General features: G+C 43.5%; 1 protein-coding gene across 6 annotated transcripts in view; it reads left to right on the forward strand.

The window, feature by feature from the left end:
• LOC144020694 (syntaxin-3-like) overlaps positions 1-26,110 on the forward strand; it is a 268,512-nt gene that overhangs the window by 65,145 nt on the left and 177,257 nt on the right. For all 6 annotated transcript variants that reach the window (XR_013283944.1, XR_013283943.1, XM_077524419.1 and 3 more), the window contains 2 exons: positions 20,774-20,908; positions 23,743-23,853. Coding sequence is in view for 4 of the 6 variants with exons in the window: in XM_077524419.1 (XP_077380545.1) it covers positions 20,774-20,908; positions 23,743-23,853 (246 nt within the window). In the remaining 2 variants the exon portion in view is untranslated. The remainder of the gene's footprint in view (positions 1-20,773; positions 20,909-23,742; positions 23,854-26,110) is intronic.

The following is a 26,110-nucleotide window of genomic DNA, read 5'->3' on the forward strand; positions in this document are numbered from 1 at the left end:
TACAACATTAGAAGGTAAATTGTATTTACCTCGATAACCTCTGGGGCACCACGTTGTTTTTGCTTTGGGTTAACAGGAGCAAACAATGACCAAAATCCTTCTTTCATCAGTCATTGATAATCTAAAGTCGCCACACTCGATATTCAGTGGTTCGTTGTACTAACAAAAGAATAATAATCCACTCGGAAACACAGATGACTTAGGCGGAATAGAGTTCATAAAAACATGCATTTATTCACGATTGCTACACTACAGAATCAAAGCACTGCCTATCTAACTATTCTACCGTCAGAAGAAAAGGAATAAAATAAAGCGAATGAAAATAAGGAAGGAATGCAAATGAATAAAGAAACAGGGAAAAGAGAAATTTGACCTGCCAGATCTGTAATATGTTTCAAACGTAAGTTGCACGCAGTGGTACCAATTTTGGAATCAAATGCAGACTTACGAGCATTGTTTGCGTCGAACGAGCAGAAAGGTCTTGAAAAAAAAGGGGGAAAAATAGTCAATGTTCGTTCCAAAAAGGCAAGAAAATAAAAAAAGTTATTCCACAGGTGAGCACGGGGAAACCGCTCAGGGGCCTGGCGTAGGTGCGCGGCTCGTGCCTTGATTGGTCGGCGATCCGGCGAGGTTGATTCTCGCCAAGGTTGGTTTTGCTGGGCAGCTGTCCGAGTTCAGGTGTTGCAGCTCGGTCAGTTCGCGCCTGCGTACGGGGAAGGCCAGCCGTTGGAGGTGCGTTGGCACTGCGGCGGAACGCCACCGAATAGCACGTGAGGTGCGCGGCTTAGGTGCACAACCTTGAGCCCGGCGATACGTTGCAAGTGTACGCCGGGGGCCGCGGAGTCGGGCGGCAAGCACCGATGGTGGAACAAAAAAAACAAAACAAAAAAAACCAAAAAAACAAAAGAGTCTTTGGTCAGCGTTGCAGTTTGCACCTGCTTTGGCGTGGCGTGGAGCGAGGGTCCACTCTCGCTAACGGATGCTGCCAGAAAAAAAATGGCCACGTGGTTGGCAAGTATCTTGGAACAAAGAGTTCGCAGCAGGCTGGGCCACTTGCAGGTCGTGCACGAGTTTTTTTGGAGGAGGCGGGAGAGCAGGAGGAGAAGCAAGAGAGTGAGCGAGGGTCTCCTCGCCCTTTTTAAAGTCTTTGGGCGGGGCTCCAGTGGGTGGTGGCACACCCTTCTGCTCGCTCGGGCAGACTTTAAGAAAAAAATTATTAAAGAGATGAATAATTTGGCATTAAATTTGGTCAGTCTGGCAAATCAGTTTTCCCACACAACCCGTTTAACACACATCGTAATTAATGCATCATAAACTAACTTGTGAGGAAACTTCTACTTGTCTAATCTGACTGAACTGAGAGATATTGATTATCTTTCATTCTTTATGGTGTACACATGAAATAGGATGTTCATACACACAAAGATATAACATGAATCATTTGTAGTTCAGTTGTCTGTCAAGAATTATCATGGTATAGATGTGTAAAATGCGGTTACTTATGTGAATTGTCACTAAGGATAGTTCCAAGTTTCGCCACTTGGCGGTGCTGTTGCTCCATCTAGACGTTCCAGGAAGGGCGAGACGCCAGAATATCCTTTTGTGATTGATAAGAAGTCATGAACATTCCTTTGATCGGTCATTTGTGTATTCCAAACCATTGGAGCCATTTGTTCGGGCTCCGAGAAGACTGCTTGAATACACTCCTTCGGCAGACGCATAAATTCCTTTGTCACCTGGTCAGCGGCTTCAAAAGAGTTTTGTTGGTGGCTGGGTGACCACCTGCAGAGCTGACCAGGCTTGGATCCTGTCTGGGCAGTGGAATATTCATGCACTGCAGAGAATTTGCTTTAGGAGAAGCAAACTTTAAAAAAAAAATAGAGAGGGTAGAGTGGAACTAGGCAATAGTTGTTACATCAGGTCACTTCCTGTTGATTTTAGGTCAGTTCTGGGTCACTTCCAGTTGAAATCAGGTCACTTACTGTTGAAATCAGATCATTTCTAGGTCATTTCCTGTTGAAAAACAGATAACTTGTTGATTTTAGGTCAGTCAGTTCTGTGCCACTTCGTGTTGAAATTAGGTCAATTCTGTTGATTTTAGGTTAGTTCTGGGTCACTTCCTGTGGAAATCAGGTGTAGCGATAATTGGGTCGTCTTTTAGACGAATTAATAATCTGGACGTTACAGAGGTAAATTGTATTTACCTCGATAACCTCTAGGGGCACCACGTTGGCTTTGCTGAGGGTTGACAGGAGCAAACAACGACCAAAATCCTTTCTTCATCAGTCATTTATAATCTAAAGTCGCCACACTCAATATTCAGTGGTTCGTTGTACTAACAAAAGAATAATAATCCACTCGGAAACACAGATGACTTAGGCGGAATAGAGTTAATAAAACATGCATTTATTCACGATTGCTACACTACAGAATCAAAACACTGCCTATCTAACTATCCTACCGTCAGAAGAAAAGAAATCAAATAAAGCTAATCAAAATAGGGAAAGAATGCGAACGAATAAGGAAACAGGAAAAAGAGAAATTTAACTTGCCAGGTCTGTGATATGTTTCAAATGTAAGTTGCACACAGCGGTATGCCGAATTGGAGAAAATCAAATGTGCACTTACGCGTTGGATACTGCGTAGAACGAGCAGAAACTTCAGTCTTTGGAAAAGGGGGAAAAATAGTCAATGTTCGTTCAAAAAAAGGCAAGAAAAATCAAAAAGGGGCTATTCCACAGGTGAGCAAGGGAGCCGCTCGGGGGCTGACGTAGTTGCGCGGCTCGTGCCTTGATTGGTCGGCGATATGTTTCTCCGGCGGTTAGTTCTGCCGGACGGCTGTCCGACTCCAGGTGTTGGAGCTCGGTTCGTGGCGTGCCTGCGTATGACCCGCAGTTGGAGGTGCGCTTGCACAGCGGCGGGCGCCACCAAATAGCAGGTGAGATGCGGTGCGGCTTAGGTGCACAACCTTGAGTCCGGCGGTACGTTGCAAGTGTACCCCGGGGCTGCGGGGCTCGCTGCTGGCGGACAGTCACCGATGGTGAAGAAGAAAAAAAAAGGGGAAACAAAGAAAAAGGGAATACAAGAGTCTCTTTGGGGTCAGCGTTGCAGTTTGCACCTGCTTTGGCGTGGCGTGGAGCGAGCGTCGGCTCTCGTGGCAATGGTTTCTGCCAGGAACAAAGGGGGCCATGTGCTGGACGAGTTTCTTGGGACAAAGAGTCAGTGGGCAACTGGGCCACTTGCAGGTGAAGAGGCATCGGGGGAAGAGAGATCGGAAGAAGAGCGGAAGAAGAGATCCTCTCGTCTTTTTAAAGTCTATGGGGGGGGCTCCAGGATGTGGTGGCAAACCCTTCTGTTCGCTCACGCAAATTATTAAAGGGATTAATAATTTGGCATTAAATTTGGTCAGTCTGGCAAATCAGTTTTCCCACACAACCCGTTTAACACACATCGTAATTAATGCATCATAAACTAATTTGTGAGGTCGTTCTTGAGCCTAATCTGACTGAACTGAAAGATATTGATTACCTTTCATTCCTTATGGAATACAAATGAAATAGGACGTTCATACACACAAAGACATAACATGAATCATTCGTAGTTCAGTTGTCTGTCAAGAATTATCATGGTATAAATGTGTAAAATGCGGTTACTTGTATGAATTGTCACTAAGGATAGTTCCAAGTTTCATCACTTGACGGTGCTGTTGCTCCATCTAGATGTTCCAGGAGTTCCCCCTGGAGGGGCGACGCCAGAGAGTCCCCCCTGGTTGATAAGAAACTTCATAAACATTCTTTTGATCAGTCGTTTGTATATTCCAATTCATTGAAGGGCTCCGGGAAGTCGGGGCCCGAATAGACTGCTTCGGCAGACGCATAAATTCCTTTGTCACCTGGTCAGTGGCTTCAAAAGAGCTTTGTTGGTGGTTGAGTGACCACCTGCAGAGCTAACCAAGCTTAGATCCTGTCTGAGCTGTGGAATGTTTATGCGACTGCAGAGAGTTTGCTTTCGAAGAAGTAAGCTAAAAAAAAAATAGAGGGTGGCCTGGGCCATAGGCCATAGTTGTTACAGATCCCCCCTTCGTCAAGAGGGATGAATCTTCAGGATGTCCAGGTTGACGGGTCCAGATGATGCATGGCCAGGGTCCAGGCCACGGTCAGACGACAGAGTCCCAGTCAGGCTCTGCTGCAACACTCAAGACATACCACTGGTGCAACTTTTCCCTAACCTCAGCAGGGTTATGTGTATGCAGGGTATATCTGTTTTCAAGGTGTCTCTATGTGTATTCAGTTAACGGTGTGTGTCTGACTTGGTACTGTGTTAGCTAACTGAGGGACTCGGGTCCCAAAATAGGCGCGGGCCTGGGAAAGACGCAAGACGCGAAATTCCAAACAAAAGGAAAGGAAGAAAACTTTTCCTAAGGCTATAAGGCTAGTATCATACTATGAGTAACTAGGGAAAAGAACAGCAAATTGAAGAAAAGAGAGAAAACGAAGAAGGGGACTTTCACCTTCTAAAACTCAAAAACCCGGGACTATACTCGGGCCATAACTCTCTTGTAAAGATGGGGAGGTTGTCTCAGGCACCTGCGTGTCGGTGCAAATCTCCACCCCTGGGGTGTTCGTCCAAAAAAATTTTAAGTCTTAGGTCGGTTAGCGCGACACTGTCGTTGCTAGGTTCTTAGCTATCGCATCTTCCTATAGAGTAATTAAACACCCAAAAAGTCGTGCACTATCCAAGGATAACTGGAGTAAAAGGAAAAATGGGGAAGAGGGGAGAAAAAGAAATGAAAGAAAAAAAAATCAGAGTATCCTCGGCAGTCACTCTAGACTAAGGGAAGGAAGGCAAAGGGGCTTTGTTAGATTAGCTAGACTCACTAAAGCTTTAAAAAGAATACTCTGACCTGCTTTTGAAGGCCTTAAGTACGGGAGAGCTTTTTATAGCTAGCGAAATAACTGATTTCCCGCAGCATATCATTCATAAGTATTATAACACCTTGAGTGTACATCATCTTTTGAATTCGAGTTGCAAATCATTTCATAGTTATCTAGTCTAGTTCTGCACAATGTTATCGATGTTACAGCTAGGACCGTATCCTTAAGTGTTGCACCAAGCGTCTGTAAATAAGTAGAAAAACACAGTATGCTAACTTCTCGCAATCATTCGTAAGCAATCCTGGTTATTCTCTCAAGGCAATTTTCGCCGCAAGTCCGGGTTCAACCGTTTCTGGCCGACTCACCACGGCGGTCATGCACAATATCAGGGTCATCATCATTTCACACCACCCTCTAGTAACCAACAAAGACCCCCCTTTGTCAGTTTCGTGCGTATGCTGGTCCTGAGATTCGCTCGATCGCGTTCCCAGACGTTCAAAACCGCAGTGACTTTTGATCTGGTTTCGGTGGGCCCACCTCAGTTGGTCCCCCTGACGTCCTTTATTCATCCTAATTTGATAGGCGACGGGCGACAGTTTGTCGACGATTTCGTATGGTCCTTCCCACCGGGGAAGAAATTTTCGGGCGATGCCCCTCTGGGCACGCGGAGTATTAGCATTTGGTTGCGCGAACAAGTAGTACCATACTCGATCACCTATTTTGAACTCGGTTCGTGAGGCTTTCCTATCGTAGTAGGTTTTCTGACCTTCTGCACTTTCCTTAAGCCATTGTTGAGCAAATGCAAACGTGGCCCGGAGGTGGGCTTGCAAGTCCTCCATGTACTGGGAGGTCGTGTATGCCGTGGCTAGGTTTGTTTCTCCTGGCTGGTACATCAGGTGCAGGAGGAGCGTCATTCGCCGTCCGGTCATCATTTCAAAGGGGGACACCCCTGTGGATTCGTGAGGGGTGGCCCGAATCGCCATGAGGATCAGTGGGAGGTGTCCCAGTCCCGATGGTTGGAAACCACAAAGTTTTTCAGCAAATTTACCACGGTGCGATTTGTCCTCTCCACCTGTCCTGATGACTGCGGATGATGGCTAATGTGCAACTGGGCCTTGATTCCGAGCATTTGCCAAAGTTTTTGCATTACCTCGGCTGTGAAGTGGGTTCCCCTGTCTGAGTTAACCCGTGAGGGCAACCCAAAACGGGAGAACACGTGGTTCATCAGCAGGCATGCAGTGGTGTGTGCGGTGTCGTTTGGAGCAGGCAGCCATTCTACCCACTTAGTGAACGCGCAAACTACTGACAGGAAATATTTGTTCCCTCTCAGAGATCTGACCACTGGTCCCACCCAATCAATTTGGAGATCAGACCATGGGAAGGTGACTCCTTTCTGTTGGAGTGGTGCTCGGTGACTCGGGTTTGCTGGCTGAAACTGGCAGCAAACCAGGCATCCTTTGATTTAGGTTGCTACGTCAATATGCATGCGCGGCCAGTATGCCACCTGTTGTAGTGCGATGACAGTGGCCTTGAGTCCGCGGTGGCCTGCATAAGGCGCGTCGTGGACGTATGTTAGCAAGACCCCCCCTTTGGCTCCGTGGAACCACCAACCGCAGGGCAGGCGGAGACCCGGAGTCATAAACCAGAAGGCCCTTAACGAGACGCAGCCTTTGCAACACGAAGAGCAAGCCTTTGAGGTCGCTGTCGTCAATCAACGCGTCAGGCGACACGGGGTTGGCGACAGGATCATAAAGGTGCTGAATTATTTTGAAAAGCGCGGGGTCGCCGGCCTGTTGGGCGACCAAGTCGGAGGTTCGGACGACCGGTACGCACGCCACGGGCCCCGTAGGAGTTCGTGTGGGGGCGTCGCGAGGCTCAGCGCCGGCCGCAGCAGGGCGGTGCGTGAGAACGTGGACCTCCAGGGTAGGCTGGGTGGGCAGCCAAGCTGTATCAAATGTCCAAGGAGTCCTGTTGAGGGCCCCTTGTTTGGCTAACGTGTCCGTTAGGTCGTTAAAATGTTTGTCAGGTCCTGGGACTTTTGAGTGTCCCCGGACCTTTTTCCAATAGACATGCATATAATTGGAGGAAACCAAATAGTCGCATGTCACAATGAGGTCGCGGTGTTTAACGGGTTTCTTCGCTAACGTAAGGAAACCATTTCGACGCCACCGGTAATGACAGGTGAAGGCGAGGCGGGCATAGTTTGAGTCAGTGCAGATAACCAGCACCGTGACACCGTGTTCAACTGCGAATTTGAGTGTAATCAGGATGCCAGCGATTTCCGCATATTGAGAAGAGTGGGGGCCCAAATGGAATTGCAGTGGTTTGCACGGTGTGTCGTTGACCCAAGCGATGCCCACCCCAGCCTGCAGCTGGGTTTGGTGGTGGTAAGAGCAGCCATCCACGTAAGCTGTAGGCATGTCTTTGCAGACATGTTCCTCAAAATAGCGGTGACGCGTGAATTCCGGCATCCGTGCCACGGCGACGTCTGTCGGCGGGGTCGGGGAAGTTGACACACAGTTCTGGCAAATCTCTAGATTGGTACCCAGTGGTACCTTTGCGTTTTTCGTGTACCGGACTCGAACGTCGTAACTTTCTAACGCCATAAGCCAGCCGGCAATGCGCGCGTTCGTTACGACTCCGTCTCGAATGCGTTGGTTGTTAAGAAAAGTAACCGGATGGTGGTTAGTATCAATCGTTACTTTTTGGCATCCAATGTAGTTTGAGAAATGTTTGATTGCCCATACTGTGGAAAGCAGGGCTTTTTCGCAGTCTGAGTATTTCAACTCGGGGCCGTTCAATGTTTTACTGGCGTACGCCACAACGCGTTTATCCTGGTCGTACATTTGGTATAGACCCGCACTCAAACAATGGTCGGAGAATCCTGCTTCCAAGAAAAATTCCTTATTGCTATCGGGGTACGCGAGACAGGGGACTGAGCCCAGCTTTTGTTTTAGCGTGTTCATCGCGGTGTTTTGTTCGTCACCCCAATCGAAGGGCGTGTCTTTCTTCAGCAGTTTAGTAAGAGGGCGTGCTATGTCAGCAAAGTGTTCAATAAACTGGCGCGAATAGTTGCACACGCCAAGGAAGCTGCGCAGTTTTGACACATCGGTGGGGGTTTTGATGTCAAGAAGGCCTTGAATACGGCTGGATTGTGGTTCAATCCCGTTCGGCCCGACCAAAATTCCCACGTAGTTGACCTTTGTGCGGCACCACTGACCTTTCAGGAGGGACAGTTTGGCGCCTGCAGAAGACAGCTGTCCAAGAACGTGGTCGATTTCCATCAAGTGGTCATCCAAAGAGGAGCTCCTCATCATAATGTCATCGACATAAATGAGGTTGCCCCTGGCGGCGGCGTCAGGGCCCGCCTTGTTGAGGAAGATGTTAAATTCGGCTGGCGAGTTGGCATAGCCGAATGGACACCGTATGAAAGTGTACTGTTTGTTGCCAAAGATGAATGCCAACTTGTATTGATCCCTGGGATCCACTGGAATCGTCCAGAACCCCGAAGCCACATCGATGGTGGTGAAGAATTTGGCATCTCGAACCTTGGGAAGTTCCTGTTCAAGTTGTGTCATGGGCCATCGCGAAAGAGGAACCTGTTGGTTCAGTTTGCGATAGTCGATGGTTGGTCTCCATGTGCCGTTTGGCTTCAAGACTGGCCACAATGGAGCCGAATAGGTGCTGTTACAGGGGCGAATGATGCCCTTTTCCAGCATGGCGTCGATAGTCTTCTGTACTGGCTCGTAAGAAGCTATCAGAATTTTGTACTGGCGCACGAAAGTTGGAGGAGCGCCGGGCTGAGTCGGGATGCGGACCACATGTAGTGCCGTCAACCCGCAATCCAAGGAGTCCTTGGCAAAAGAGGGTGTGTATTTCATTAACACCGTGCGCAAACGTTCGCGGTCCTGTTCGGACCGGAGCGCGTCAGCGCGGTACAGGACTTCCTGGAGGTGCGCCTCGAACTATGGGTACGGTTGAAGGTCCCCATTTGGAGTCGTGGTTGGTTGAGGTGTCTCCGGGTTTCCAGGGGGAATGCTAGAGGGCGATGGAGGCAACGCGCTCAAGGCATAAATCACCAGTTGTTGGTCTGTCCCCAGGTCCAGCCGGACGATGTCTTCATCATTGGTGGGACCGGCAGGGTTGACCGTAACAAGCTGAGATGGCCTGGTGAGTCTTCGACCCCCGGTGTCTTCAGTCAAGAACAAGTCGGATGGGATGTGTCCAACCATAGGCACCGTTAGAGTGAAGTCGTGGAAGTTGGAACGGATGAGTAGGCCCAGACGGGTCGCTTTTGGTATGCAAACGTCGTACGCAATAGGGTTGTGAACCAAGATCAGAGTGGTGAGGGAGGCGTCCACGATGGCTGTGGCCTCCAAGAGTAATGACAGGTTCATGAATTACGATGAAGGTTGAAAGAAAGCGGAGCGAGCATTCAAGACATGGTTAGCTCGCGCCACCAACGAATCGGAATGTTGATCGTGGTCGCCGGGGGGATCACTTCATCCTCATTTAAGACTTCGCAAGCATCTGGGATGGTCTGCCCGGACTTCATGTTTGGAAGACTGGGAACACAAGCTAGAGGTTCCGAGTTGGTGAGGGACCACAGCACGTTGTTGATGGTGTCCACATGGACGGCAAGACGAACAAGCAAATCTGCACCCACAAAAAGGGTGTGAGTCGCGTCCGGGACAACCAAGAAGTAGTGGGTCAGTGAGCGCTGCTTCCACTGAAGGTTTAAGGCGCACACGCCCACTGCGGTTATTGTAAGAGGAGGTTCCGTGTTCAATGGAAACCGGCAAGACTTGGAGACGAAAAGAATGTTCGGGTCGAGATCTCGCAAGTTGTCAGCGAATGCTGCAGAAATGGCTGATTTGTCAGCCCACAAGGCGAGGACAGCGTCAAGAACAGGTGCACCTTGTACGTGGACACCTCCGATGATGCGCGGGGCGTAGCCTGCATCAGGCGGTGGTGGGTCAAGGTCACAAAGGAAGGTGTCATGGCTTCTCAGCCGGTCCTTTGTCGGGGACGCGAGGGGTCCAGCCTTGGTCTGAGTCGTGTCCCAGCTACCTGTGGGCGCGTCTGCTTCCCCGTGGGGTGGCTGCGCCCGAGTCACAGTGCAGAGCTGAGCCTGGTCAGGGCCCGAAGGAAATGTCGGCAGGGCCTGCCGCACCTGGGCCCAGATTTGGAGTCTCTGGTAGTCTATGATGGGTTGGAAGCGAAACAACAGGTCTTGGCCAATAAGAAGGGGGACGGACTCTATGGGTCCCACATAGACTGGATGGATGAATTCCATTGGGACCAATGGACCAGTGTACCATCGCGACAGATTCCAGCTTTGTGTTAGTAGGTGAGAAGGCGCTAACGGTAAGTGGGCACCGCCGTAGGCGGAGCGGTCGACTGTTAGCTTGTGACACGCCGCGGAGTTGTTCGAACACCGTGTTGGACATCACGGTGATGTCTGCGGCAGGATCTACAAGGGCTTCGTAGGTTAGAGCTCGCTCCAGGGTGCCGCTCAGATAAAATTTACGAGCTATCCCCCTGGTGGTGAGATCACCTAAAAGCTGTTGGAACGGTCTCTCGTCATCGGTAGATCGCGATACCTGCGGGTCTGCTGTATTTGGATCAACCTGCAGTACCAATATCGTTGAGTCAGAAGGCGGTTTAGGAGGTGTCTGAGTGTCGGCTACTGGAGGCCCCTCTGGTGACCTCTGCTGGTGGGTCACTTCAGTGGGCATCCGGCCGTTGGTTAGTCCTAAAGACGGGTCTTTTGCCGAGTCTTTTGACAATTTCAGGAGTGCCTTCCATATGCCGTCGGCGACTGCATTGTGGTCGGTCTCGGAGTCGACTTGGCGGTTCCGGGACTCACGGCAGGAGTCGGTTGCTGGCGCGCGTTCGGCTTTATCACGTTTTGGATTATAGCGCGAATCGGGCTTACCTTTAGCATATTTGCAGCGCCGGCGGTCGTCAGCTTGCTTTTCTCCGTCAGATTTCTCGTCACGGCGAGTAGTCTGTTTTTGAGCGCGGCTTTCGGTTTCGCGGGCCACGGGACTGGTTTAACTTTTTTGATTTAGCCTGGTCTTCCTTCGGAGCGGAGGAGCAAGCTCCCTCCAGCTCCGAAGGAGGACCCACGTCCACTTTATAAATTCCTGCATCGCCTACCTTGGGAGCGGACAATTTTAGCTTCGCATAGCCCCTAGCTGCTAAGTCACGTAGCTGCGAGCTATTCAGTGTCTCAGGACACAAAGCCAGTCCCAAGTAGTGGTTAAGATTTTGTTGGAGGTTCCGGACAAACAAGGTTTTAAAACCTGGATCCTCCTCCATGTTGGGTTCGTTACGAGTCCCATAATAGGCATCGCGAAGACGACTATAGAAAGCCTGAGGAGACTCGTGCTTTCCCTGTTTGACGAACATGGCCCGTGCCCGACAACCCAGAGATGGCTTGGTGCAGTGCCAAGGGATCAGACAACACATCAGCGGGCTGCCTTTCCAGCAGTCTGTTGACTGCTCGGCTGGACGTCATTTTAATCAAGTACAACCTATCTTCCACGGTTGCCGTTGGGAACCTCTGGAGATGATAGTTGATGTCTTTCTGCGCTTTAACGTCAACCAGCTGGGTCTCCATGACCTTCACTCGGTCGTGGGCGGCTTCAAGCTGTGCCGTGGCATCACGGCTCTGCTGTCGTGCCATGTCAAGTTGGTGTTTCACTTGAAAATCCTCGGCATCGCTCAGCTTCAACTGCGCGGCAAGGTTCAAAGTCAAACATCCGAGCATTCGAATGAGTGATTTGTCCTTTGGGGCTTTTGTCTCAGCGTCGCTCATGAGCTGCGCGAGGTTATCATTTAGCATATTGACATCCGCATCCCTAATAGACTCAGCGTATCCAGGTGAGAAGTCCTTGGTCAGCTTTTGCACCAGTTGAGCCAAGGTGTCTAAGCTCTCACAGGGGCTGGGAGTCTCTTGGAGTGCTGCCATATTGTCAATAGCTTTTTAGACGATCAAACTTATACTAGCGTTTAATAGTTAGTTAATTAGCGTTCGCAGTTAGCTAACTACCGCTATCAAGTATTATCGTCAAAAATACACACTGGGTTCAAATTATCAAAAGGGAAATTGCCACAAAAGCAAAAGATTTGTACTGGGCTGTGCAACCCACAGCTTACACTATAGTTGTGGAAAATCAATTCCAGTTATCAAAACAAACAAAAACAAACAAAAATAAAATAATAAATAAAAATTAAAAATAATAATACTAACTTCAACTTGATTCACTCAGCAACGAATAGCTTAAATGAGGGACAGAGTAACTCGGAAATGTTACAGCGGTCAATCCCAAAAGCTAGATGAAAAAAAAATAATAATTCAAAAAAAAGATATATATATATATATATATATATATATATATATATATATAATATATATTTTAGAAGTCGAGTTAAATGTTGAAATTAAAATTAAATTAAATAAACAACAAAGCAGAAAAGGGGAAAATAAACTTAAAAGGGGTTAATTGTCTTCGTCAAATGACTGATTACAGTGCCAGTACAGTTTTATGCGAATGTCTTGTGGATGGGGTTTGGGACACAAAAACTGCAAAACTGTCCAGAAATATTAGAGCTGCCTCTCTAATAATAGCTCATTAAAACTCACACCTTCTTATTAACTAGACACAACCGAAAAACAGAAACAAAAGAACAAACAAAAGCAACAAAATTTAAATGTGGATAAAAATTAAAAAAAAAAAATAAGAGAGAAGAAAATAATAATAATACTAGGTTTACCAAACCAACTAAACAAACACAACACCAGAAATCGTGGAATGTTAAGTCAAGAATACAGTTAGCCTAGTATGAAACTGGATGAAAGGGGATAAGAAAAAAAAACAAAAACACAACAGTGTAAATAGTTCCTTTGTATTAATTTGACCCAGCAGTATGTTTTGTTGATGCAACCGTAATTGCTCTCACGTTAGGCAGCGTAAAAGGCTAGAATGCGGTCGGCTATTACTATAATCATTAAACGCAAGCAGTCAATTGAGCCTACAACTGCGTTTAATCGGACGTGGATATTTTTTTTTATTATCCTTGCGTACTAAAGGTGACAACAATCACTCAGTACAACGCTCGACACGGAAAACAATTCAAAAAGCAATGTGAAGTGACATTGAATCAGAAATATCGCGGAGCAAGGACCACCGGCGTTACAGCAGCAGTGGGGGTCAGTTGTCAGTATTGACAGCGGAGCAAGCTCAAGTGATCTGTATAACTCAAAACACTGACTGACAGCTACAGCCTGCAAGACTCTCTCCCTTTCGGGGCGTCTGCAGGCGTGGCTCAAACTCGCCAACAAGAAGGAAGGGGTGGTACTCAACCACGCCTCCACGAGCCACACAGCTCGACTTCACAAGGACTATGGCGCCACCTTGTGGAAATGCGTACACGGTACAGGTATTGTCAACTTCCGCTTACCCGCAGGACTTAAATCGGGAAATATGTCCTGATCGACTCTCCAATTAAAGGGTTAGAAATTCCCCTTTTTCCTCACCAGCTCTAAGGCGTCAGCGTGAGGAGACGGGAATTAGATAAGCCGATATATCAAAGTGGATTCACCTAGGTTTGTTCACTGTCTTCTTATCATGAGGCCAATCCGTTTCCATCCACCTATCAATCCTGAGTGAGTAACCACACACACAGAGCCCAGGAAGGATAATCTGAACACCCCACTTAAATTGGCAGCTCCACTTTTCTAAGTTGTTTGCATTTGTTATTGACCTAGTAATTTAATAATCCTTGTTAGGATCATACGGATTTGTTACTTATCAAGCAGGAGTATTTGACTTATTAATACAGATAGAAGCATTGGTTAGAGGTTATTCAAATACATTTACCTTCTTCCAAAAGTCCGATGCTGTTGTCCTTCTTGGAGGAAGAAAAAATAATAATGATGCGGACTTATAAAATGTCCAAAATAAAAATTAAAAAGAAACAAATAAATTAATTAATCCACAACTGGTTCTTCAATTATTTTATTTGGACTTATAAAACGTCCAAAAATAAATAAAATAAAAGTTAAAACAAACCAAACTAACTAATTAAATCACAATTAGTTTTTCAATCATTTTATTTGGACTTATAAAACGTCCAAGAATAAAAATAAAATCAAAGACAAATAATAAGGTCTTATAAAACGACCTTGGACTCATAAAACGTCCAAAAATAAATAAAATAAAAGTTAAAACAAACCAAACAAACTAATTAAATCACAATTAGTTTTTCAATCATTTTATTTGGACTTATAAAACGTCCAAGAATAAAAATAAAATCAAAGACAAATAATAAGGTCTTATAAAACGACCTTGGACTCATAAAACGTCCAAAAATAAATAAAATAAAAGTTAAAACAAACCAAACAAACTAATTAAATCACAATTAGTTTTTCAATCATTTTATTTGGACTTATAAAACGTCCTTGGACTTATATAACGTCCAAAAAAAGAATAAAACCAAAACCAAATAAAATCGAGACAAAACAATAAAATGATTGATACAAACATTGTCTTTTAAACAATTTTATTGACAATAATAAGACAACCAATATTAATCATAAAAATCACATTTAATGATAAAACCTTAAATCAATAGAAATAAAATAAAATAAAAACAGGGGATCAAGAATAATATAACCTTTTACAAAATCTTTCTAAGATTGATCATTTCTCGGAAAAGCTTAAGACCTGATTCACAATAAGATGTTTTTGGCTAAAAATAATTTGAAGATATGATAGTGTATTAAATGGCCCCCACCCTAACTCGCGAATAGTCATTCATATCTTCCTATTATACATCATTATTGATAAAAAGTTTTGTACTTCACCCAATCATTGAAGATAATTCCAGTCACGGCTAGTCCAAGTCCTTCGGAAAAAAATCGTAAGTCCTCAAACAGGCATAAATCCATCTTCAGAAATACACTCCATCCAGACCACATCGCAGGGTAAAAAGGGGCCCCGATCCCAGCTGGTGATGACTTTTTATCACCTTGGGTCATATCACTGATTTCTTCCGGTGAGTGTCCCTCCGCATCTCCTCATATCAATGCACACTTGTTGAGACGCATTCTCAGTAATTTTCCATAGATGAGTCATAAGTCCTTCACAGCTGAGTCATGATCATATGTCAAAGGTCTTCAGCTCTATTCGACAATAATAAACGTTAGAATCAATAAAATCATATGTATATTAATTAAGCAAGCATGAATAACATATATATACATGACATGTTAAATCCCAAATTCTCTCAGGGAACCTAACAGGTTAATTCTAATCTCTGTTTCACATCTTATATGTCATGTTGAGAGAACAATACATACAGTTAATCTTTTCAATGCAGTTACAGCAATATTATCAGCGATAAAAGACAGTATCGATTGTAAATAAAAGAAAAGAAAAGAAAAGAAAAGAAAAGAAAGCAATACTTCATAGTTGGACTCAATGTGCTATAAACATTGCTCCATAAATCAGGTTAACAATTGTCGAATATAGATTGTGTTGTGTATATTATTACTTAATTCAGGATATCATTTATTTACACTAATTTATATCTGGCCTTATAAGGAATGTATGTCCGGGCAATGCTGAGTGGGCGGCTTAGTTGTACAGGTTTGGCGGCATCTGGTGGTTACCTTGAGGAACTACACCCAGAGGCCAAAGAATAATTATCGGTCCTACAGACACCCATTGGTCTCTAACTAAAAATTGAGTCTAGACCATTAATTTGTTATCTCATTTTACATGGTATGGCGTTTCATCTGACCCTACTCAATCTACTCAACTCAACAGTATGCAGCTAACGTCTTAGCGCCCTGTTAATCCGCTCGCCAAGAGCTGAAACTTTGAGTCGGCGGCTACAGAAAGCTCAATCACGACTCAAACTTCTCCCACAAGCTAGGTGTAGGAGGACACGGGGAAAATGACTCGGACGTCGTTTACGTTGCTCACGGTTAGCTACTACGAAGCACGTAACAAGAGTCTGGTCAAAGCGATGCACATCGGCTGTCACCTGACTTCCCACAATTTCCGGAAACACAACACACAAAGACAAACAACTTCAAATTCAGCCAGCTGAGATTTAAAAGTTGCACAACTCGAGTTCTATCACGTACGTTTTCAAATACAAGCCACTATTTTCTCAAACGGTGACCGGCTCTTTCTTTTCTTCAATCAATCCCGTTCTTCTCGTTTACTAATAGCAAGCCGCTCCGGTGGTAACACACGCAAGATGGCGGCTAACAGACGCTCGATTCAACGCTGAAGAGTAAAGTCAGTGCAGTACTATGTAAGCAGAAATGTTTACCTTTTTACACAGAGCCAAATGATTAGGTACACTATGTGAAATGTGTTTTACTTTTAAAGTCCAAAATCTTGTATTTTCGAGTTTATCTTCTTATGTTATATAGCCTAACACGGCCGGCACCATTATGTAGCGATAATTGGGTCGTCTTTTAGACGAATTAATAATCTGGACGTTACAGAGGTAAATTGTATTTACCTCGATAACCTCTAGGGGCACCACGTTGGCTTTGCTTTGGGTTGACAGGAGCAAACAACGACCAAAATCCTTTCTTCATCAGTCATGTATAATCTAAAGTCGCCACACTCGATATTCAGTGGTTCGTTGTACTAACAAAAGAATAATAATCCACTCGGAAACACAGATGACTTAGGCAGAATAGAGTTAATAAAACATGCATTTATTTACGAATGCTACACTACAGAATCAAAACACTGCCTATCTAACTATCCTACCGTCAGAAGAAAAGAAATCAAATAAAGCTAATCAAAATAGGGAAAGAATGCGAATGAATAAGAAAACAGGAAAAAGAAATTTAACTTGCCAGGTCTGTGATATGTTTCAAATGTAAGTTGCACACAGCGGTATACCGAATTGGAGAAAATCAAATGTGCACTTACTAGTTGGATACTGCGTAGAACGAGCTTTGGAAAAGGGGGAAAAATATTCAATGTTCGTTCAAAAAAAGGCAAGAAAAATCAAATAGGTGCTATTCCACAGGTGAGCAAGGGAGCCGCTCGGGGGCTGACGTAGTTGCGCGGCTCGTGCCTTGATTGGTCGGCGAGATGTTTCTCCGGCGGTTAGTTCTGCCGGACGGCTGTCCGACTCCAGGTGTTGGAACTCGGTTCGCGGCGTGCCTGCGTACGGGGAAGACCCGCAGTTGGAGGTGCGCTTGCACAGCGGCGGGGCGCCACGGAATAGCAGGTGAGATGCGGTGCGGCTTAGGTGCACAACCTTGAGTCTGGCGGTACGTTGCAAGTGTACCCCGTGGGTGTCGTCGACCCAAGCGATGCCCACCCCAGCCTGCAGCTGGGTTTGGTGGTGGTAAGAGCAGCCATCCACGTAAGCTGTAGGCATGTCTTTGCAGACATGTTCCTCAAAATAGCGGTGACGCGTCGGCTCTCGTGGCAATGGTTTCTGCCAGGAACAAAGGGGGCCACGTGCTGGACAAGTTTCTTGGGACAAAGAGTGGGCAAGCTGGGCCACTTGCAGGTGAAGAGGCATCGGGGGAAGAGAGATCGGAAGAAGAACGGAAGAAGAGATCCTCTCGTCTTTTTAAAGTCTATGGGCGGGGCTCCAGGATGTGGTGGCAAACCCTTCTGTTCGCTCATGCAAATTATTAAAGGGATTAATAATTTGGCATTAAATTTGGTCAGTCTGGCAAATCAGTTTTCCCACACAACCCGTTTAACACACATCGTAATTAATGCATCATAAACTAATTTGTGAGGTCGTTCTTGAGCCTAATCTGACTGAACTGAAAGATATTGATGACCTTTCATTCCTTATGGAGTACAAATGAAATAGGACGTTCATACACACAAAGACATAACATGAATCATTCGTAGTTCAGTTGTCTGTCAAGAATTATCATGGTATAAATGTGTAAAATGCGGTTACTTGTATGAATTGTCACTAAGGATAGTTCCAAGTTTCATCACTTGACGGTGCTGTTGCTCCATCTAGATGTTCCAGGAGTGCCCCCTGGAGGGGCGACGCCAGAGAGTCCCCCCTGGTTGATAAGAAACTTCATAAACATTCCTTTGATCAGTCGTTTGTATATTCCAATTCATTGAAGGCGTTTTCTCGGGCTCCGGGAAGTCGGGGCCCGAATAGACTCCTTCGGCAGATGCCTAAATTCCTTTGTCACCTGGTCAGTGGCTTCAAAAGAGCTTTGTTGGTGGTTGAGTGACCACCTGCAGAGCTTACCAAGCTTAGATCCTGTCTGAGCTGTGGAATGTTTATGCGACTGCAGAGAGTTTGCTTTAGAAGAAGCAAGCTAAAAAAAAAAAATTTGAGGGTGGCCTGGGCCATAGGCCATAGTTGTTACACAAGGTCACTTCCTGTTGAAATCAGGTCACTTCTGGGTTTTTGGGGAATTGCGCCATGGTAACTCGGAATTCCGAAAAAAAAAAAAAAAACGGCACCGAGTCAGATCGAGCTGCATCTTTTGATTTTTGATACCTCATTTGTGCCGTTATGTTCAACGGTTTGGGCCGCATTTTGTCTGAAAAATTCCGGATTCCGGTAAATAAAAAAAAATAAAAAAACAACACTTTTTGTAGGATAGTAATATGTGACTGCTTCACAAGAAGTAGCTCCACTACTGCTTTGCTCCGCAGCAGTCACATAATAAACTCCTTTTTCTAGGGTAGTAATATGTGACTGCTTTGCTCCGCAGCAGTCACATAACTAGAAAAATTTGGATGTGACTGCTGACTCTTGCAACGTGGAAAGCCGAATGCACTGAACAGTTTGCCAAATCCTATTGAAATCAAGTCACTTCCTGTTAAAATCATGTCACCTCCTGTTCATTTTAGACCACTCCCGGGTCGCTTCCTGTTGAAATTACGTCACTTCCTTTTGAAATCAGGTAATTTCTGGGTCACTTCCTGTTGATTTTAAGTCAGTTCTGGGATCACTTCCTGTTGAAATCAGGTTGCTTCCTGTTGAAATCAGGTCAGTTCTGGGTCACTTCCTGTTGAAATCAGGTCACTTCCTGTTGAAATCAGGTCACTTCCTGTTAATTTTAGGTCAGTTCTGGGTCACTTCCTGTTGAAATCAGGTCACTTCCTGTTGATATATAAATATGTATATATATATATAAATATATATATATATATATATATATATATACATCCATCCATCCATGGGAGCTGACGCCAATCTCAGCTGGCTTTTGGGCAGTAGGCGGGGGACACCCTGGACTGGTTGCCAGCCAATTCGCAGGGCACAGGGAGACGAACAACCATCCACACTCACAAGCACACCTAGGGACAATTCGGAGCGCCCAATTAACCTGCCATGCATGTCTTTGGGATGTGGGAGGAGACCGGAGTACCCGGAGAAGACCCACGCGGGCACGGGGAGAACATGCAAACTCCACCCAGGAAGGCCGGAGCCTGGACTTGAACCGGAGTCCTCAGAACTGGGAGGCGGACGTGCTAACCACTCGTCCACCGTACCACCCCATATATATATATATATATATATATATATATATATATATATATATATATATATATAAAATAATAACTAAATAAAATTTAATATTGAAATTAAAAATAAAAATAACCCAAATTTTTTTTAGCTGGCTTGCATATGTGACACTTCAGCATGCCCACTCGAAAAAGTCCTCAGAACTGGGAGGCGGACGTGCTAACCACTCGTCCACCGTACCGCCCCATATATATATATATATATATATATATATATATATATATATATATATATATATATATATATATATATATATATATATATATATATATATATATATATGGGGCGGGCCAGCTAAAAAAAAATTGGGTTATTTTTATTTTTAATTTCAATATTAAATTTTATTTAGTTATTATTTTATACCGCTTTGTAGGTATAAAATTAAAGCGGAAATATTCAGGACTGACGCAGGTTGATACGCACACACTGTAATGTAACCAGCTCCGTGGTCAATGAAATGACAAAATCACAATTTGCCAATTCGTTGGAATTTACAGTATTCAGAACTGGCTCGTGCCCATGATGTGGGCTCAACCCGGGGGAAGGGAAAAAATGACATCACAGAAGAGCCGCAAGAGGTTTCAACCAACAATAAAGTTTACTGACCTATGTGGACAGCCACTAGCCACTGATGTTTCTTGTACGTCCCTTCTTGAAAGTGAGGGACGAAATTCTTCCCTGTTTTCATGATGATTTCTTGGTAGGACGACCACTTGAATTTATATTCTCGCTGGAGCCTCCTCGGGCATGAAATCTGGCATTTGCTGGCCTTCTCTATCTCTGGGATGCAAAACCACTGACTGCTTGCCAAGTAAGCCAATTATGCGCATGCGCGTTGTCAGGTATGCTGCTTAACTGCCAGCTTTTTTGCCATTCAAAAGGCTCACGTTTTAGAAACCTCTCAGAACTAACACAACTTTATTTCTCATTGCGCATGCACGGAAGCTGTCCACCTTCCGGTTTACAAAGCCGAGCTTGTTCTCCCGAGACACCCTTTTATTGCGATGGTTCGTGCGTGACAATTATCCGCTGTCGGCTTTCCACCTCTCCACAAGGAAAACATGACAAATTACACAGGAATTTAAGACCAAAGTAGTAGAACTAAGGTATTGTATAACAAATAATTATTTCAATTATTTTATTGAAGGGCTTGGGCATGCACCACATTAACAGTTTATTATGACTGATCGCACGATATGGGCCCTTTAATGGTTCACAAACCATCCTTCCTTGGGGTTTGCACTTGCTTGAGGCACGTTGCGTGATTATCCTAGCAAGCAAAATGTATTTTTTTTTCACCTTTGATAACAACAATGTGATTTTTTTCACAGATTATGGATTCAAATTTAAACCAGCAGGCCTTGAATGAGATTGAGGCTCGTCACAAAGATATCATTAGGTTGGAGAGCAGCATCAAAGAGCTTCATGACATGTTTGTTGATATTGCTATGCTGGTTGAGAACCAGGTATGTGGCAAAAGATTGTAAGCTTAAACAAATGAGTTATTCTGGAAAAAAAAAAAAAAAAGCTCTTGTTAAGCGAAAACACTGTTTAGAAGTTAGTATTTTGTGTATTTAAAAAACATCGGATTTGGAATTCCCTCAGGGATGAATGAAGCCCAAACTAAAGAAATAATTTCTATTCCAATTTGATAAACAGAGATGCAATACAATGAGGAATGAGGAGAGTGATGAGGAAAAGTTCTGAGGAAAATCATGACATGCTTGGAAGGAAACACCCTTTTTGTTTGACTGTTATTCATGTTATTATGTAATCATTCATACTGTGACATAATCTAAGTTTAGCAAATGAATGGCTTGGAGGGGGTGGATGGGGCGGGGTGAAATCACAATCAGGGTTGGGGAATCCAGGTCCAGAAAGTAAAAACTCTGCCACAGATTGGCTTTAGCCAATCTTCTACTTCCACTTTCCTCAACTCTCAGGGAAATGAGCTCATAGAAGCACCTGTTGAGCAGAAGTACCTGTGGCTAAAGTCAAACTGTTTCAGGGTTTGTTCTGTCTGGACCTGGATTCCCCAACCCTGATCACAATATATACTAAGGGATGTCCCGATCACACTTCTTTGGACCCGTGTCCAAGTCACCTCATTTTGAGATCAGCCGATTCCTAGTCCCAATCCGATACCTCGGCATTTTATCACGAAGATTTTATTTTATTTATTTTTTTATAAACCAAACTACCACAACATCTTTTATATGGTGAGTGGACAGTGGTTAAACGAAGTAAACCATTTAAACATCCCCTTTTTGGCGCATCTATGAGTTACACAAAAGGCTATTATTAACCAGTATACAGTATTAATTTTACACAAGCTTTTTTTGAGACCCTACTGTAGCCGTTATAAAGCATGCTACTTAACACAAATTGATGGGCTAACCCATTGCTTCTCAATTATTTTCTGTCATGCCCACCCAGTAAGAAGAAAACATCTCGCCCCCCGCCCGCAACTATAAATAGTATAAATTGTCTATAAAATTGTTATAAGCACACCTCTGCATAACACTGCATCTGTATTAACGTATAAGAGAATAAAAAAAGAAATAATAGCTTTATTAACTGTAACAGAAAGATTTAAAGTACATCTGAAATTCAAAAATAAAATTAAATCCTTAATTAAACTGAACATTTTTTGACTGACCATGTTAAACATATGATACGGAAAAATAAAATTACAGTGTTCCCTGGTTTTCCGCTGGGGTTAGGTTCCAAAAAATACCCGCAATAAATGAAATCCGCGAAGTAGTTAGCTTTATGTTTTACAACTCTTATAAATGTTTTAAGGCTCAAAAATCCCCGACCGCACAATTTATACACTTTTCTCATTGAGGCATTTACATGTTCTCCCATTTCTCTCTTGTTCAAACATTGACATTGTTCAAACCTTCATAAATTTTATAAAATGGGTATATTACTGTAAAAAAATTTGCAAAATTGCACTTAAAAAAAAATCCGCGATACAGCGAGACCGCGAAAAGTGAACCGCGTTATAGCGAGGGAAGACTGTACATAAAATCACTAAATAATAATGCTTTCAAACTGATCACCAACATTAACTCAGTAGCACAATATTGAAAAAAAACTTTAACCTGCAAAACAAAAATATATCAAATAATCTGTGGTGATTTGTTTTGCTGTGTGCAAAGCGCGCATGCTCAGTGCAAACAAAACCCCTACATCACGGAGCGAATGCTCCCTGCGCACACTCTGCCAATAATGAGGATGCCACTGCCCCCTAATGTAGTGGAGGTGCAATTTCACTTTATTCTAGGACAGTAAAAAAAAAATAAAAAATAAAAATAAAAAAAAATAAAAATAAAAAAGCATGTGCCCCGAGGTCAAACGCGCGAGGCCATGTTCCCCGAGGTCAAAGGCTCCTTGATGGAGCCTCGCGCCCCCCTGGGGGAGCCCGCCCCACTATTTGAGAAGCACTGGGCTAACCTAATGTTATTTTACTTTAGGAAGAAAAAACACAGTAGATATGTGTGTGAAACAAGCCAAATCCACAACAACCAAAAGGCTGCATTTATAGAGCAAGCAAGCAAAATGTATTTAATCTTATAATATCATGACTTTGGGTCTGGACTAGCACCAGTCTAGACTGTCAGCCTGGGGGGATTTAACAACTCTGCTAGGATGTCCGAACCTTTGAGTTTGCGCTATGTTGGCTAGGCTAGGCGAGGCTAAGTACTGGGCTCCCTTCGAAGGGCGTCCAAATTCCAGCATGGCCGGCGCAGGCACCGCAGCTGGATTTGCCGGGAGAAAATGAAGCGCACCCGCAGCTGGATCCGCTGGGATGGCATGAAGCACATCCAAGTCGCCAGTGTAGGGGGTGTTGCTTGGCTGATGCAATGAGGTACAGTGGGGAAGTCGCACCACCTTCGCTTTCTACAATAAAGATGATAACTTAGTATCTTTAGTTCCAAATACTTCTGCACCATTTCCTTGTTTAGCCCCGCCGCTCGATGGCATTAATAGTGTCATTGTAGTAGAGTGACGCCATGCCGCACGAACTGTGTGAAAAAAATGAAGTGTCACTTCGTGGCACCGCCCAACTCCAGATGTAATAAAAAAAGTTATGAAAAAAAAAACCCTCATATATTTATTCGAGTCCTGATCGGAAGACAATGTCCAATACCGATCAAGTCAGCAACCACGTGATCGAGCCCGATTTCCGATCACGTGATCGGATCGGGATGTCCCTAATATAAACATCATAATCTGTCATCTCGATAATGTATGCCAGCATTTGCTCTACATTTTGTGGTATTCCATTTCTCAGGGTGGGATGATTGACAGAATTGAAAGTAACATGGACCAATCAGTGGGCTTTGTAGAAAGAGCAGTGGCTGACACCAAGAAAGCAGCAAAGTTCCAACAGGAAGCACGCAGGGTAAGTGTGGCTTGATTTCCTCAAGTTAATTATTTAATAGTTAATATTTCACTTGTCATAGCTTATTGATATCTGAGTTTTACGTGAGAGCAAATAATCATGTCACGTGGGTACTATTTTTGTATCTACTCTATTAGTAATATTTTTAAAACAAGCGATATTGTTTATTTTAGAAATAACAGGAAATACTATGTAAAATATTGTACTGAATAGTATAGTAAAATATTTCACTAAACAGTGATACCTTGACTTACAATGTCCTTACAAGTTTTTTTGTGCATTTTTTTGTTTGTTTGTTTGTTTGTTTGTTTTTAGCAATGACCCATAGCTTGGTTGATTTTTCTTTTTTTTCTTTTAGGCTTTGTTCACACGTTAGAGCTGTGCAGATCATCCCATGTATACTAACGTGATTATCGTATTGGATTGATACCAGAGCGCTACTATTGATATTTTATATTTATTTATTTAGTTTTTTTTTTGTTTATTTATTTATTTAGTTTTTTTTATGGGTCCCTTGTGCAATTCCTTTGTGGCACACGCACGTGCTGGCCTGCCTTTCCAACTACTATTTGAGCTTAAGTATTCATGTAGCACAACATGTAAGTATCGTTCATGTAAGGTGACTAGACTAGAGGAACTTCGGTGGCTGATGATTCTTTGAATGCAGAAGAGTGACAGGTACTAAGAATATGAAGATTATTACTAGTTTGCAAATTTAAATACCAGCCCAGGTATGTTATTGAGGACATTATATTATGTCCTGATTAAGAAACTAAGAGAGTCTAGTTTGCAAAAAAAAAAAAAAAGGAGGGGGGGGGGCACGTTATTTAATAGGACAAATTATTTAAAATACCATAATATTTTATGAATCGTTATCGGCGATATTGGAACCAGTATTTACTTGGTATCAATACCAAAATCTAAAGTATCGCTACCACACGTAGCCAGGTATTTTAAAAAATGAATATTTCCTGAATATTTCCATCCCCCCTCCCCGTATAGAAAAAAAAAAATCCATCCATACTGCCTCGTTTGTTTAAAAAAAAAAAAAAACAACAGCCACAAAAATGCACACAGAGAAGTGCGTTTTAAATACAGCTGTCAAACGATAAAAAATTTTAATCAGATTAATCACATCTTAAAATTTTGATTAATCACGATTAATCGCTTAATTAAAAAGGCTTTTTATCAACATTTTTTGCTCGCCAAATTTAAAATGTACCTCTTATGTGTTAATTTCTTCCTTAAGAGGACGTCTCATCCTCTTTTTCTAATCGGTTAATTACTTGTATAATTTAAAGTGGAAAAAAATTACCCCAATGGTTTGACATGAACAAATATTCTGAATGTCACACGCAAACATTTATTAAATGCTTCACTTTAATGCATGTTGCGTTTATTGTTCAAACACAACCTGTGCTACCTTTAACGTAGCCAACCGCTGTCAAGCTAAAGGATCATTTGCAGTCAAAATTAATAGTGCGATTAATCTGTGTTAATACATGATCAATGCGATAATTTTTTGTGATTAATTAATTAGTTAACTCTTTAACTTTGACAGCACTTGTGTTAAAGCTCATTTACGTGCATGCCAAGCCTCCAGGCGGCAATAGACAAATTTTGCTCGTCTCTTAACGTCACTGCCACAATACGTCACACAAGCATGGACCGTCAGCGCAGATAACTTAACTTAAACTCTCGGTCAGTTACCGTAGTAACAGAGTCTATGAACCTAATCTGGTCGGTAGCAATTTACCACAATAAACCTCGAGTTTCTCTCTTCCTCCACCTCCTTTCAAGCACACACGACATGATTTCCTCATTCATTCAGTCACCTGGTGAGTTTTGGCTTAACATTGTTCTGCTGTCAGTTATTTAAAAACAGACAGTTAATAGCCCTATATTAAAAGTCTACTTTTTACACAATCATGGCATGTCGTTTTGACAAATGATCCCGCTGATAAAGGTGCACTCTAAAAAGAGAATTGTTGAACCAAATTAAGATTACAAGTAGAATTGTTGACCAATTTAATAAAATTGCTTCAATCAGTAAACTTTTACATGTACACTGTAAAATGAGTATAAAAATGTATTATTTATTCATCTGAAACTTCAGTAATAACTGTCACTATTTAACAAACAGTTAAAAAAAACTGTTTCATGTTTCAACAGCATTGAAATAAAATATTAAGGCTTCAATGTTCTATTAATATAACATTCTTCCATGCTTAAAGCCTGATTTATGCTACTGCATTTG

The sequence above is a fragment of the Festucalex cinctus genome, chromosome 6 (assembly GCF_051991245.1).
Source record: "Festucalex cinctus isolate MCC-2025b chromosome 6, RoL_Fcin_1.0, whole genome shotgun sequence".
Lineage (NCBI taxonomy): Eukaryota > Metazoa > Chordata > Actinopteri > Syngnathiformes > Syngnathidae > Festucalex > Festucalex cinctus.